General features: G+C 35.6%; 1 protein-coding gene across 1 annotated transcript in view; it reads left to right on the forward strand.

The window, feature by feature from the left end:
- Positions 1-16295, forward strand: part of LOC136043975 (pre-mRNA cleavage complex 2 protein Pcf11-like) — an 80367-nt gene that overhangs the window by 22076 nt on the left and 41996 nt on the right. The window contains exons 4-5 of the mRNA XM_065729057.1: positions 821-982; positions 8730-8987. Coding sequence (XP_065585129.1) covers positions 821-982; positions 8730-8987 — 420 coding nt within the window. The remainder of the gene's footprint in view (positions 1-820; positions 983-8729; positions 8988-16295) is intronic.

The following is a 16295-nucleotide window of genomic DNA, read 5'->3' on the forward strand; positions in this document are numbered from 1 at the left end:
TGGGTTCAGCTGCATGAGGGTTCATTTGCAAAGAGGTTCAGTTGCATGAGGTGTCAGTTATAGAGAAGCTAACATAGCGGTTCAGTTGCATCTGGGGTCAGATGCACAAGGGTTTAGTAGTAAGGAGTTCAATTACACAAGGGTTTAGTTGCACTGAAACCCATAATGAAATGTTGTGTTGAGACGATATTTTTTGTTAATACGAAAAAGGCCAGAGGACAACCAAAAATAGATACTAAGTTAATGACCTTTTAAGTTTCCTTCTGATGAATACACGTAAAATATGAATAACATGTAGTTTTTTTTTTACTATTCAAAAGGGTTTAGTAGTAAACATTGACATTTATTCTTTGACGGAGATTAAGATTTCTTAGTCCACCCTTAGTAAAAGCTGTGAATAAAAATTTACTCCTTCGTGGAAATATCTCTCACCCCAGGAAATATAACTGCCCTCAAGGGTCAACCGTTCTTAAAAATTTTTCACTTTGCAGATGCTGGTAAATATGAACTATTAAATTAGCATTGTTTCAGTTCAGCTATATGAATTCGTCAATTTTAGTCCCCTCTTCCTCACCAATCATCACTAAAATTTTTAATAAATATGACCATTGATAAATTTAGTTTACAAAATATTCAAAAAGAAGCTTTTAAATAAAAAAAAGTTAAATATTATGTTATTATTCTTCGCTACGAAGAATAACTTTTTATTCTACAGAATTGGCAATCGTTAGTGACGGTGAGGATATGGGATAAGTCATCTAAACTAATCCTGAAGTAGTAATGGTTTATTGATGCTCTATTAACGAAGGTACACTTTCAGGAGAAACAAGAAGCCCCTGTTAATGCAGAAGCCGAGGTTAAAATGCGTGCCAGTTTGCTTCAGAGAAAGAAGGAATTGTTTTCACTGCAGGCCAAAAAACTTGAAATGGCATTGAAAGCTGTTCAACCTCTCTTTGATGAATGGTCGAAAAATTATTTAATGGTATGTTGAAAATTCATTTTTTTTATATTTTTGCTTTTTGAAATCTTATTATTGTTGTAATAGTCTCTAAAATTGCACATCATCCAGGCTTTTGAAGAGGGGGATTCAGGAATATGCCCTGGTATGGAAGGCCAAAAACTTGAAATGGCATTAAAATCTGTTCAACCTCTCTTTGATGGAATGGTCTAAAAATTATTTAATGATGTGTTGAAAATTCAATAAGAATATTTTTTAATTTTTCTTTTTGCCTTGCTTTTTGAAATCTTATTGTTGCTTAATAGTCTCTAAAACTGCACAGCATCCAGGCTTTTGAGGAGGGGAATTCAGGAATATGCCCTGATGCGGAAGGCCATGGTTATAGGAAAAGCGTGTTTATCATGCACTTAACCATGATTCCACCAAAAAAAAAAATATTGCAAATCTTTGTACCAGTTTAGCTTCATCCCAGTTTAGAATCCTTCCTTATTTTGTTGATCTCTGGAGGAGGAGGGGGGTGTCACTGGCTGACATGTTAATCGGATTTTATGTTGTGGATTAAGGAAAAGTAATGAATGACCGCCAGATTACTGGAAAACGGGAAATCAACAAATCTGTGGGGAACCTGGTCATGTCCACTCTCCTCTCCCTGTGGAAGTGTGTGCTTTTTGATATATTATCTTGAATGAATAGGAAGATTTACTTGTCTTTTTTATTTGCTAATATTTTCATTTGTTGTGGATAATTAGCTGGCTTTAGTTGCAAATCAAGGTTTGCATTGCAACCGAAAGATATTAAATTTCATTGAATCAGCAATAATTCATCATAATAAAAAAAGAAGATAATAAACTGAAATATATGGAAATAGCATTAGAAGCAAAAACTTGTTTTTCAAAAATAATTTTAGGCTTTTCACTTTTTGTTTCTTTTCTTAGTTTATGTTTGTATGTTGAATATGAGCAAACTAAAATTTTGCGTTGAACGCGGCATAATAAAAATTTTTTTAAATAAACCAGATAAACCAGTTTGCGTTCTCAGCTTGGGACAGGTACATACACTAGGATTGCCGAGGAGAGGGGCAATTGCATCAAAAATTCAGTCATTGGGTAATTTTTACAGTAAATGTAGGAAGATTCTAAAACATCTGAAGATTCCAGAGAAGGGGAACATGGTCCTGTAGGTTCTCAGCATATCTATATGATTGAAAGGGAGCCTTAGGGACTAAGACTCTTCAACCTCTCTTTATGGGAAAATCTGGATTTACATAGGCGAGCGGATGCTCAACCCTTGGAATGGGAGTTATCAAAGCATTTTCAGGGCGATGAAGGAAGGTCACATCAGAAAAAAAAAGAATTTTAAGGTTTTTTATTATAGTTTTCTAAGATTTGAACCCTCTTCCTGTCACCTCTTTTGCGCAGGAACGAGTCATTTTATAGTAATTATCTGTATTTTAATTATTATCCTAGTAACTATTTTGGACTATCATATATGCATAAATATCAATTATATGTATAAATATCAATTTAATATGTTTTTATCTATTTAAATAAAAATTGAATGACTTTTCTTGTAAATTCCGTATTTATTTTACTAAATTATTCCATTGACTCTCCTCGTCTGGTAAATTAAGAATTTTTACGACTACTCTTGTATTTTCTTTTTCATAACTGATGTTTACTCTGATATAATTACCATAGTTTGAATGCATTTATTCTATTTTGTAGTTTTCTTTCTTTTCTTGCATCAACAGCTTTCAAAAACAAAAATTAATTAAAATAATAATAAAATAAAAGCACTGAACCAAATTGCCAAGGACAACTGTAGTTAATCGTGATTGCACAATTTGAATGCCAAGACAAAACTGTGCTTAAATTGTCTTAAAGTAACTGAAAAATTTGTCAAGGAGAGTCTGTCTAATTTTACTTTTATTTAATCTATTATTTCGTCTTAGGAAATGAATTGATTAGCAGTCCGTTACGTTAATTCATACAGATGGCTCTGTCGAATAATAACGGCCCCCTGTATAGGGAACTACTCAATACTTTGATTGGTGACATATGTTTTTGAGGGTATTTAGTGTTATATGTTTAAAACAGATCATGAGCTTTACCTGCATTTGTGGAATTCTGAAAAACTAGCAATTTACTGAAAACACAAAAAAGTGGCACAAAGGAACATGATTAGGAGCAGAAACACTCTGAAGTGTTGTAGCACGTGCAGTGTTGTAAACACAGTAGCACGCAGGATATAAACGATAATTTGTAAGCTCTCAATAGTCTCTTACCGGTCATGAAATAGATAAATCCAACTTTTTTTTACTTTTATTTACATAATAAACAAAAATATAAACTATTACAGATATAAATCACTACGCTAGGGAAAAATTTAAATTTTGCTAAAACATAGCGATTAACTAAATAAACATTACTAAAGGCATCCTAAATTAATAATAATAATACAACAATTAATTAAAATAAAAAGAAAACTACATAAATATTTTTAGAAGCATTTTAGACTAATTAAAATAGTTGTGAAAAAAAAGACAATCGCCTTCTCTCAAACACCCTCAGGGTAACAACCACCATCCATTTCAACCCTTTCGACCGGCTCCTCCCTTTAGCCCAATAACCCACTCAAATTCCCCCCCCCCAAAAAAAAAAACAAACAAAACAACAAAACAACAAACTAATTCCCAATAATTACTCTTTTAACCTTTTTTTTCTTAACTGTGGGAGGTACAGGAAGCGAATTCCCTACAGAAGGGCCAAGATACTTAAAAGAAAAACCAGATCTTGCAGTATTTTCAATATCCCCAACCAAGTTATCACGACTTCTTGTATCATGCTCATGAACAGAAGTTCTGAAACTTTAAAACTCATTAAAAGTTTCCGGGACTATGCTATGCACATAATTAAACACAGATATCGCCGCTTGATAGTCCCTTATCTGTCCAACATTGAGCAGCCTTAGAGACTTAAGCATCCACTGATATCTTAACATTTTTTACGTACTTCCCAATTATTCTTGCTGCTTTATTTTGTAGAATTTGCACACGCTTGTAATTAATATCAAAATTGCTACTCCTAAAACATCCGTATGGTATATACGGGTAGATTATTGCAAAATATATCATGCGAAGAGTACGTTCTGACAGAATATGCGTCAGTCTTCTGAGAATGCGAACTCCACGTGAAATTTTGGAGGAAATAATGTGGGTATGATGCTTCCACGAAAGATTAGAATCATATGGAAGCCAAGGCACCGTAGTGATTTAACTTGTACAACAGGCTTTTCACACAGTAGGATTTTACCACTTAGATTAACAGAATCACCCACTCCACGGAATGTCAGTAAAAACGTCTTCTTTGCATTCACGCACAGCAAACTTAAACTCGTAAACCCTCCAGTTTTTTGAGAGCATTATTAGCTTTTACTATTAGATCATCGATTGATTTTGCAAATATTGTTGGCGCAGTGTCATCCGCAAAAGAAGTAATGCATACATCCTGCAGGCAAAAGGGCATCATGTTGACGTAAACTAGATAAAGTAAAGGGCCCAACACAGAGCCTTGAGGTATACCACAACACTTGACAGGAAAAGACGACGAGGCTACATCATTTAAAACGACTTTAAGGAACTACCGTAAAGATAGCTCTCAAACCATCTTAGACAGACTCCATTTCCAAGACTTCTCAGGCGACGGAGCAATACTTGGTAGTCAACCAACTCAAACGCTTTTCTCATGTCAATGAAAATATACATAGGTACGTTACCTGAGTTCAATGCACCTTTAACACTTTGAACCAGGTGCTGTAAGGCATTCGTCGTGGAATGACCCTTACAAAACTCAAACTGTGACTCAAAAACCTGTCCGTCTGAAGGAAATTATATAGCCGTTTATGTACCACTTTCTCCAGTATCTTTGAAAAGTTAGGTAGAATTGATATGGGTCTCCAGTTTTCTATATCTGCCTTGCGACCACCTTTGTGAAATGGAATGACCTTCGTCACCTTAAACCTCACTGGAAAACTTTTTCTAGGGAAAGATTAACGATAAAAACTAGACAAGGAAGAATATATCCTAAAATGACTTTTTAAAAGCTTGAAGGGACAAACCATCAGCACCGGCAGAATTAGACTTAGAGGCTGCACAACTTTACGCACTTCTTCAGTTGCGCACCTGTAATTCCATATTTAATGTCCCACCACGGACGTCATTATTAGTATTGCAGTTCATTTCATTATCTTTATTGCTAACACTAGATCACACCTCGGAGCCAGTATCCGAGAAAAAATTCGCAAACATATTTACATTTTCAATTGAAACACCACGGTCACACCCTTCCAAATTAATGTCTGCCTCGATCTCTTTTCCCTTACCACCCATGATCTCGTTTAAATATTCCACGTTTCTTTCATATTACCTTTACTTCCCTCAAACTTATTTCCATAATAATTAGACATTGTTTTTCTCCTCAGTTTATTCACCAGATTTCTTTGCTTTGTAAATAAAATAAAAGACTCGTCACTTTTGGAATCCGAATGTTTCATAAGGTCGATTTCTTAATTCTTTTTGGTCAATTATCTCCTCTGTTATCCATGGTTTACGGGGAACAAGTTTCTTAACTTTTACTGGACATGTCTGGAAACTTTGTACTGGAAACTTTCATAAATAGAGTGTAATACAGGGAATAATTTGCCGAAGAAAACTGAAGCAAGCTTAGATTGCAGTAAAGCGCAAGTTTTTCCAGAATTCTACAAATCTTAGCTCTTAAAAATATATTACATTGTCGTGAAGACCCAAACAAACGTCGAATTTATGTTTTGAGTTTGACTAAAGTTTTCAGCCCTTTATTAAAGAAAGACTTTAAAACAAATTTTGTCATTTAATTGAAACCAAATTTTGCACACAAGCTCAATTTTGATGACAGTACATTTTATGCGAATTGGTAATTATGCCGTATTATGGATAATTATAGCATCATGGGCTACTTCGACAATTATGCTGTTAAACAGCTAAAAGTCAAAATTTTGATTTATGAATTGTCTCCTTTTTTTTCTAACTGCTACTACTACTAACAAGTCACTTCAGCACTAAGCCGCCTGAGGCCAATACAGCCACACACGCTCCTCCATCCAAATTTTGTCTATGACTACTAACAACTCACTGCAGCCCCAAGCCGCCTGAGGCCAACAAATCTGCGCATGCTCCTTATCCATCCCAATCTATTCAAAGCCTCCCTCTTTAAGTTATAATTTCCCTTAAATGTTTCCTTACACCCACTCTCACCCAATTCAGGGACGACCTGCTTTTTGTTTTTTTGCCAGATAGTTTGCCGAAAAAGAATCTTTAGCAATCTGTCTTCCTTCATCCGCAGAACATACCCTGTCATTATAGCCGTAGAAAGCAACGTAGAGCCATTTGTCGTACTGCTTACTGTTTGAAATATGGCCAGTCAGATGAGTGCCAAAACAATCCATAGATAATTCCCCTGGAAAACATCTTTCAATCCATCTCTTTTCGGAGATGCCCACGTTTCAGAACCATAATGAAACACTGTCATAACTGCAGCTTCCAATATTCTAATGTTGATCTACAGGCTTATCTTGCTATTTCTTCCAAATTTTCTTCGACTATGAAGAATCATCTGCTTTGGCTATTCTACTTCTAAAATCTTCACTGCATCTGCCATCTTTACTAATAATACTACCTAGGTAAGTGAAGCTGTCTACTTGATCGGTCCTTTTGCTACCCAACCTAACCTCTTTACCTTCACTGACTCCTAGTCTAAACTACTTAGTGTTTTTCACAAGTGATTCTTGCGCCCTGGGCTCTCAAAACCTCCAAAAATCCTTCGTTTTGTTAACATTTCCACGTAGGGCACCCAATTCATCAGCATATTCTAATTCTGTGAAAGTTCTTCTTTCCCATTTGATTTCAGGCTCATTTGATTCCTATTTGAAGGTTCAGCCTTGTCGTGTTCCTCAGGACGAAGTGCATCAAAATGATCCGTATAAACGGAAATAGAAGGCAACCCTTCTTAACTCCCGATTCAATACGAAACCAGTTACAAACCCCATTAACTTAGCAATGTTGTTGTCGTACCTACCACTAATCTCTTTAATCTGTTTCTCTGGTATACCGAACAAGGATAGGATCTTTATTAAAGCTCTTATATCAGCCAAATCAAACAATTGCTCAAAATCTGTACTTGATAAAATCGCACTGTTCTTCTGTTAAAAATTTATTGAGGTCATCTCTAAGTAAAAAAAAAAAAAAAAAAAAAAAAAAAAAAAAAAAAAAAAAAAAAAAAACAAACAAACAAAAAACATTATCATGCTAATTAATTTACTTCCTACTGGAATCTAGCTTCTAGACATTCACTCTTATCACCTTTCTTATAGAGTAGTTTAATGAAAGCTTTCTTAGCTTTAATACGTGCTTCCCTTTTTTTCAAAAATAATATTCATAATCTTCAGTAATTTGTTTATAACTTCACAATGGACAAAGGATCTTTTAAATACTTTTAGTACTGTCTCTGGTTCTTCATCGTAAAATAAATTTTCCTTCACTCAAACTTTTCATTATTTTCTATATCATTTCCTATATCTTTATCCTGGTTTAGCACATTCTCAAAATGTTCTGTTCATCTCTTTAATGTTTTCTTATAACTAATTATGGCCCCGTTCCCATCTTAAACTGGGACCACTAAATTGTGTGCATAAGCTGAAACTTCATGACAGCACAGTTTTATGCGACCATTTCGGCGAAATTCACGTATAAAAGTATATTGGGTAATTACGCTCTTTTGAGGTGTTAATTTTTTTTATGGCACTTGGTATTTACCAAGTGACATATAAAAGCGGTCCCGCTTTTGCTAGTTTGGGCACTTCCAGATAAGCTAGGACGATAAAAGTTGGCAGGCGTATCAAGGACCAGACGAGATTAAATTAAAAATAGTCTCTTCCACGATTCGACCATCTGGGGGGGGGGGAGGAGTGAGCGAACAAGATAATTGAGAAGAATTTTATTTGCCGATAAAACAAATGATTGTTCTTCTTAAGTATGGCTTGTGGTCTAGGGATATGATTCTCACTTAGGGTGCAAGAGGTCTCAGGTTCGAATCCCGGACCATCCCAATTTTTACATGAATAAGATCCGAAACTAGATACGTGATCAATATAGCGATCGCTGAAAGTTAGCAGGTGTATCAGGGACCCGACCAGATTAAATTATAAATAGTTGTTTCCCTGACCCCACCATCTGGAGGGGGGAGTGGAAGGACGGTTAATTCGAAAAAATTAGAAAAAATGAGGTATCTTTAACTTACCGACGGGTTATCGGATCTTAAGGAAGTTTGATATTTAGAAGGACCTTGTGTCTCAGGGCTCCTATTTTAAATCCCGACCGTATCCTTTGACATTGGGGGGAGTTGGAGGGGGAAACTGGAAATCTTGGAAAACGCTTAGAGTGGAGAGATCGTAATGAAACTTGGTGGGAAGAAGCTCTTGGCTCTTCCGACCTCGTCACAATTGCCATATGAGCTCTTATTTTTTTTTTTTTTTTTTTTGTAGAGATTAACTTTGTGACACCATAGTACATGTTACCGCATTTAATTTAGTGCTTTTTTTTTAATTGCTCTTTCAGTGTTGTTTAAACTCAAAATGCAAGTTTGGCTAGTCAGAGTGTATGATTGATTCTTTTTTGTAATAAATCTTAATTTAAACTTTGATGAAACTATTTTTTATATTTCTATTTTCATCATTTTAGAAGAAACCAAATACGAATATTGACACGGATACTACTTATCAAATGGAGAAAATCAATATGAAGATAAAAGAAGAAAATATTAAGGTTGAGCAAATGGAAGTTGCCAAACAATTAGAGGAAGTTAACAATGGCTTAGCAGCTCTAGCCACATTAGTAAAGGCTCCACCAGTTCCTGATATTAAAACCCCAACTGCTCTAGTCTCTCCGACTCCACCTGTGATGACAGTAACACCTTTGCCAAAAACTGAAAAGGAACAGGTATTCACTCATTCTATTAAATTAACTATAACTCAAAATTACGTTGTTTAGAGTTTCGGTTACAATTGAGCCAGGGGGCTCCTTACTTACAGTTCGTTACCATGAGCTGTTTGTTTGATAATCGTACATTTTCTACCATCTATAGTTATTACTTAATTATTTTTTGTATTTGTTTTTGTCCTAAACATTAAAAATTCAACCAAAAATCAAAACAGTACTGTCGCATTAAAAAACTTCCTGAGCATTAGAGAAAATATAATCGATTTTTCAAAATCAGCATATTAAACCCAACTGTAAAGCCTGTCTAGGTAAATAATAGTTATATTTCTCGAAAATCATAAAAAGCTTCACAATTTGAAAAATGGTCGCTAAATAAAGGATTTTCAGTGCATACTGGAATTCACATAAAAGTTACACTGGAAGTAAAAAAAAAATATAAGAAAAAAAAGCTGTAAATTTTTTTTAATCTAGCTAAGCCATACTGCAAGCTTTGCATTATGCAACTTCATAAAATACACAATTGAATAATGTATAGATTCAATTAATTAATAATCTATATTATACCACGGATTAATCTAATAATAATGCAACTTATGAATAATACTAGTGTTATTACCCTTTCTACCTTTCTCACAAACTGAAAACCCATCGAAAGAGGAAACACGTCTTAGCCTATACATACATTCTGCCAAGATTTGCTACGTCTGGGTTTTTCCAGGTGCTACGTCCGGGTTGCCAAGTTCTTCCGGGAGCTTAGCCTTCCCTCTGCAAGGAACTTATAAAGGTGTCATTCGGGGTTGGTCGTTAATCACTGATTTAGTCACGTCATGGAGACAAACAAAATTTTGATTCAGTCTCTTGAAAGAATGTGGCAAACTACGGTTCGTTGTTGTAAAAGATTTGCGCCTCTGGACAAAAAAAAAAATCATGAAGTTCTTTCCCTCCATCAGAAGATGCTTGTTGATTTCTGTCCTGCGAGGGCTAAGCACGGTCGTACCATAATCTTGAAGTTTGTTTCTCGAACCCGTAATAGCCCCCGCTTATTATTTTTCTTTTAAATTTTTTACGAGGAGTGGTACGCTTATGTCGAATTCGAGTTTCCATCTCCAGATCCTCAAGACCGACATGGCAGGGAATAGTATACCTTCTTAGTTTCACTTCCGAATATTTATTAGCTGGAATAATTTTATTAGTCCTTATTTGATCATGCATTTTGATCACTTTTCTCTCAATTTCGAAAAAAGTTCAGTAATATGGAGCCAAGTTGATTCCAAAGATTCTTCATAATATTTCATATTTACAAAGAAAGCTTGATTTTCGTTGGAGGGTTGTTTTTAGCCTACCAATCACAGGCCGTTTTAGATACGTTAAGTAACTTGAACATGTTATTACTTTCAACGTTGGGTGAAGCGTTCTTTCGTGAGACGACTCCTATTTCAAATACAGTCTCCCTTCCCAGAAAAGCTCATATGTTTTCAGAATTTAATCAAAAATATTCAATCAAATCATGAAACATGTATATAAGAAACGTAAATTTTACTCCACGCTTTTCTTATCAAAATGGTCCATTTGATAGTTCACCTTGAAATTTTCTTTGATTTTTCTTTTTATGGTGAATTGTTTCACAATAATAAGAACGATTACTGTAGCCGAACATTTGTACATAAAAGTTTGATTGTCACTGTCTTGGTAGGAAAACGTTAATGCTTGCTACAATCTTTTTATATCAAAATAGACGTACGTTTTCGCCTTTTCTTTACGGGTAAAAAAAACTTGTTAAAGGCTTACCCGACCTGTAAAGCTTTTACATGCTCTACCGATCTATAACCTCGTTTCATCGTTTGGGTGCATCGTATTTTAATTCTTTGCCGTTTTCGCCACTCTTGTAGCAAATATCAGGGGACCAAGCTTGGCTTTGTGAAAAGATAAGACAGTTTTTAAAGTTGATTTCGAAAAATACCTTTTATTTCATTTTTTACTGTAGAAGTGAAAACAGTAGTGTACTGGACGTCTGGATATTTGTGAAATTTATACATACGAAATGAGAGAAAGGTCGAGATGGCTTGGGCACGTTCTGCAGACGAAGGATGACAGGGCTAAACGGAAAGCAAGTCATCAACGGTTGGGGTGGGAGGATATCATAAAGAAAGATTTAAGAGAAATGGGAATTTCCTGGGAGGACGTATAGAGGGAGAATAGATTGGGATGGAAGAAGAGCTTGTGCATTGCTGTGTCTGTCTGTATACTTGTCTCTGGCGGCTTGCTGCTGTGGTTAGTTGTTAGTAGTAGTAATAATAGTTTACAACACCGAGAAACGAATAGTTACCTTATTACGAACAGTCTTTTTAAACGAATGATAATTATCGAGCGAAGTTCGGTCTCCTGGTATACATATTATAATTGTAATTTGTTGGCTGCAATGCATGGTATTTAACGTAAAGCAATCAACAATCCAAGAGTCACTTCACAGCTATCAAATGAAAAGTCTGTCAGCAAACAAACTATGTTTTGAAATTTCTACTTATGCTTAAGGCTTTCAATCTTCAGGAGGGTTTTATGTCAATGAGTGAACAATTTATGAAGAGTCATAAGGGGTCTGGATAGAGAAATAAATTTTCCCAGGTCGTGACCTATCTAGACGTTTTTTGCATCAGAAAATGATAGAGTGCCGATTTTTAGAAAAAGTATTGCGCCGTCTTTGAGAAAAAAGTTACTGTTTAAAGACCCTTTAGGCCGCTTTGCTGTCCATTTGCAAACTAGCTTAAGGGCTTTGTGTAGACCTGAGGTTAAATACTTGGTCCTTAGCTTGAAATACTGAGTTACTTTGCTTTTCTCGCGACTCTTGTGTTTTCAATAATTTAAGTAATGTAAAAATTCTAGATTGTTAGGACATAGAACGGCAACTATTTTATTTATATTTTGGTTGAGAATTTCTGAAGTTTTGACTAAAGCTTGTTAGGAGCTTTCGAAACATCTAAGGTTAAAAAAACATGAGGGATGTAGAATATATCTATTTAGGTACGAAGGACGGGGTAAATAAGCAGGTTATTTTGTAACTACTATTTTTTAAAACTTTATTCAACTTTATTGTATTTCTTATCATGCCCATACAGTAGCGTACTCATATACATAGCATAGTAGCATAGCATAGCATAGTACTCATATACATAGCACAGTAGCATAGCATAGCATAGTACTCATATACATAGCACAGTAGCATAGCATAGCATAGTACTCATATACATAGCACAGTAGCATAGCATAGCATAGTACTCATATACATAGCACAGTAGCATAGCATAGCATAGTACTCATATACATAGCACAGTAGCATAGCATAGCATAGTACTCATATACATAGCACAGTAGCATAGCATAGCATAGTACTCATATACATAGCACAGTAGCATAGCATAGCATAGTACTCATATACATAGCACAGTAGCATAGCATAGCATAGTACTCATATACATAGCACAGTAGCATAGCATAGCATAGTACTCATATACATAGCACAGTAGCATAGCATAGCATAGTACTCATATACATAGCACAGTAGCATAGCATAGCATAGTACTCATATACATAGCACAGTAGCATAGCATAGCATAGTACTCATATACATAGCACAGTAGCATAGCATAGCATAGTACTCATATACATAGCACAGTAGCATAGCATAGCATAGTACTCATATACATAGCACAGTAGCATAGCATAGCATAGTACTCATATACATAGCACAGTAGCATAGCATAGCATAGTACTCATATACATAGCACAGTAGCATAGCATAGCATAGTACTCATATACATAGCACAGTAGCATAGCATAGCATAGTACTCATATACATAGCACAGTAGCATAGCATAGCATAGTACTCATATACATAGCATAGTAGCGCACTATGCTAACTTCTTATGGTAAAGCTATGTTTCTTCTACCTTCCTACTATACCGTCAACTACTTCAAACTTTTTCCACTGAACTTGTTCAGTCCATACTGTACATTATCAAGTTGTGAACTTTCCATTTTCATATCCAACTGTTCTCGAGACAATCCTCTTAATTCTTATTCTAGAGTCTTTCAACATTGTAAATACGAGGTAAGCTATTACCATTCCAAATTTTAGGTTTAAACTAACATTAGATTGGTGGTCCGTCAACACCCCTGTATATCCTAATATTTTGTCCATACAGGATTTGATTTAAAATAAAAAACAAGGGATTTTGATTTCCAATAAATTTATAGATTGTTTTATTTACAGTTAATTTTGAAAAAAATTTCCACACAAGAAGTTTTTCAAAGAAAAGTAAGTTACATTTAACCAAATAAAGTCAAATAATTTTTTAAACGCGTAGAACTACCATAAATCACCATCAATAAATAAATCAAACCAAAAACGAACAGAAATTGCAATAAATAGCTGACTCCCCCTTGACTTCTCAAGACCAGAACGCAATTCACCCTTAACTGTAAGTTTTATCTTCATACCTTTAGCCTCAGAAGTCGTAGTAGTAGTGGTAGAAGTAGCAATAGCAACATTAGTTGTACATATTACAACAGTAGTAGTAGCAACAGCAGTAGTAGCAGCAAGTATGCACAGAGTGTCTTTTGGCTAGTTCAAATTCCTCTCGATACGTATTGAAAGTTTCAACTTGATACTCAAAGCTCCTCCTAAGAATTTGCTCAAACATCCTTTGGCAACCTGAACGTACATAGTGCGTTTTGACTTAGTTCATTATTCCCTGAAAATTTCTCCTTAATACCCTTAGTGACAATAGGGGTAGTTTTTGTAGCAGCTGTAATAGTAGTAATAGTGGTGACTTACACATGGTGTCTTTTCATTAGTCCAAAATCCGCCTCAACATACCCTGAAATTTCCAACTCAACATTTAAGACGTTCCTGAGATATTGGTGGTATCTCCTTTTAACAATCTATATACTCATAGTGTGTTTTGATTTAGTTGACCACCCTCCTCGAAAGATTTCCTGAAATTTCCGCATTAATACCCTCAGCTTTAGTTGTAGTATCACTAGCAATAGTAGTAGAGGTAGTATAAGTAGTAATAGTAGAAGTAATAGGTGCATGGAAATATTAAATTTTGGTTAGTTCAACATCCCCCACACCAAGCCCTAGAAGTTTCAACCTAATTTCTAAGTCGCTCCCAACATATTGCTGATACACCTTTTGACTACCTGTATGAATATAGCGTGTTTTAATTTAGTTCGACTTCCCCCTCACCATTCCCTGAAATTCTTAGCAGTAGTCAAAATCGAAGTAACAGTTGTAGTATTAGCAGTAGAAGTGTGCAGCGATTTCTAACTTATACCCTTAGCCACTCTTGAGATACGTCCTTTTGACAACCTGCATGCACAGATCGAGTTTTGATTTAGTTCAATTTCCCCCTCAGTATTTTCTGAAATTTTCATCTTCATACACTTAGCCTTGCACATAGTGTGTTTTGCTTTAGTTTAACTTCCCTCACGGCATTACTTGCCATTTTCCCCTTAACATCCTCAGCCTTAAGAGTAGTCACTCTAGAAATAGTAGTTGCAATAGCAGTAATAGCCTGGTAGGAGTAGTATTACTTTCAGTAGTAGCGTGCGCATATTTCCTTTTGGTCAATTGATCATCCCTCTCACCATTCCCTGAAAGATCCACCTTAATGATCCAAGTCATTCATGAGATACGCCCTTCTGACAACCCGCAAGCATAGAATATGTTTTGATTAGGTCAACATTCTCTGAAAGCTTTACCTGAATGGCCTATTTGGACATAAAAGGTCAAACATGCCCCTCTTTCCGAATTGCAAATACTATGTGTAAACAGTGGGTGAATTGAATAACTTACAGCCCTTGCCTTAAGGCCCTTGTTGGGGGTGTCATCCCCAGAGACACAGTTTTTGGACCATCTCAAGTTTTGATTGGATGTGTTTGGGGACAAAAGGTTGGGAGGGAGGCTGGTTGGCCTCCGATCATTTCTAACTCTTTAAAATGACACTAGAACTTTCAATTTTCAAATTTTTTTTCGAAGTTTCTATGACAACTCCTTCCATAGGAAGTCCCTAGATGAAAATATACATTGTACCCACATTGCTCTTTGCTTAGGCAGCGCAACAGTGCTGATAATGATTACGGTAACATAATCATTGAGATGAGTCATTGATAACATAATCATTGAGATGAGTCATTGATAACATAGTCATTGAGATGAGTCATTGATAACATAATCATTGAGATGAGTCATTGATAACATAGTCATTGAGATGAGTCATTGATAACATAATTATTGAGATGAGTCATAATCATTGAGATGAGTCATTGATAACATAATCATTGAGATGAGTCATCTTTAATAACAACATGCGAGCACCATGTTCACTAGTGGGCCATTTTATGAACAAATGCTGTATAATTTCACCTGGTGAAAGCTCCATATTTATTCCTGATACCTGTTTTTATAACTGTATGTGAAATTTATTTGGGATACTACTGTCCCCTCATTTGGTTCTACAAGGGGATAGACCAATATGACTGTTGCCCTGCACATTTTGGTCATTAAGTGCGCAAGTAGACCTATCATTAACCCCTTCTCAGCCTAAACAAGACTTGGAAGCTTCCTTGTTCATTATCTGTCCTAGGTCCGTTCTTTCTATCTGAATATTTAATTTGTACATAATTCAACTTCTAATCATGGGAGGTGGGCTTCCGAAATTCCTTACCATGTCCAATTCAAAACGTCTGAATTCATGAATCAAAATGTCCATACCATAGTTGTCTGTTAAGGTTGTAACATATCCTAGTTGTTTGTGTCATTTAGATCATTGAAAATTTTGTGGACGAAAATATCAACAGGTCATACCAGTGCAGTTCAGGGACTACTGACTCCTATTCGTGTCAACCCAAAGCGCTTAAGCCGGCTTAAAATCAAGCAATAAAAAATCCCCAGGATCTCCGGTTAAATGGAGACTTTTGTAAGGATAAGTCCATATTAGGCACGGCAGGGTTTCCAGCATTTGATGGTGCGCTCCTATCACCTGTTAGCTAACTCCTGCACAAGTAACTTAAGCTAGCTATCTCTGACTCATTATGTATTCATGCCTGTAAATATTACGCTACCATAATGAGACAAGCCATTATTAATAGCCCAGTTAGGAAGAGGTTAATTTCGTACCCAATTCATTGATCAAATTTCACTCGAATACAGTGTTGTTCACCAGGGTATAATTTCCTCGAGAGTTGTCACACGTCGTCACCGTGGATAGTTGTTTGCAGTCAGGGTTCAGTTTATGGAGACTTGTAAAA

This window comes from Artemia franciscana, chromosome 2, assembly GCF_032884065.1.
Source record: "Artemia franciscana chromosome 2, ASM3288406v1, whole genome shotgun sequence".
Taxonomy (NCBI): Eukaryota; Metazoa; Arthropoda; class Branchiopoda; order Anostraca; family Artemiidae; genus Artemia; species Artemia franciscana.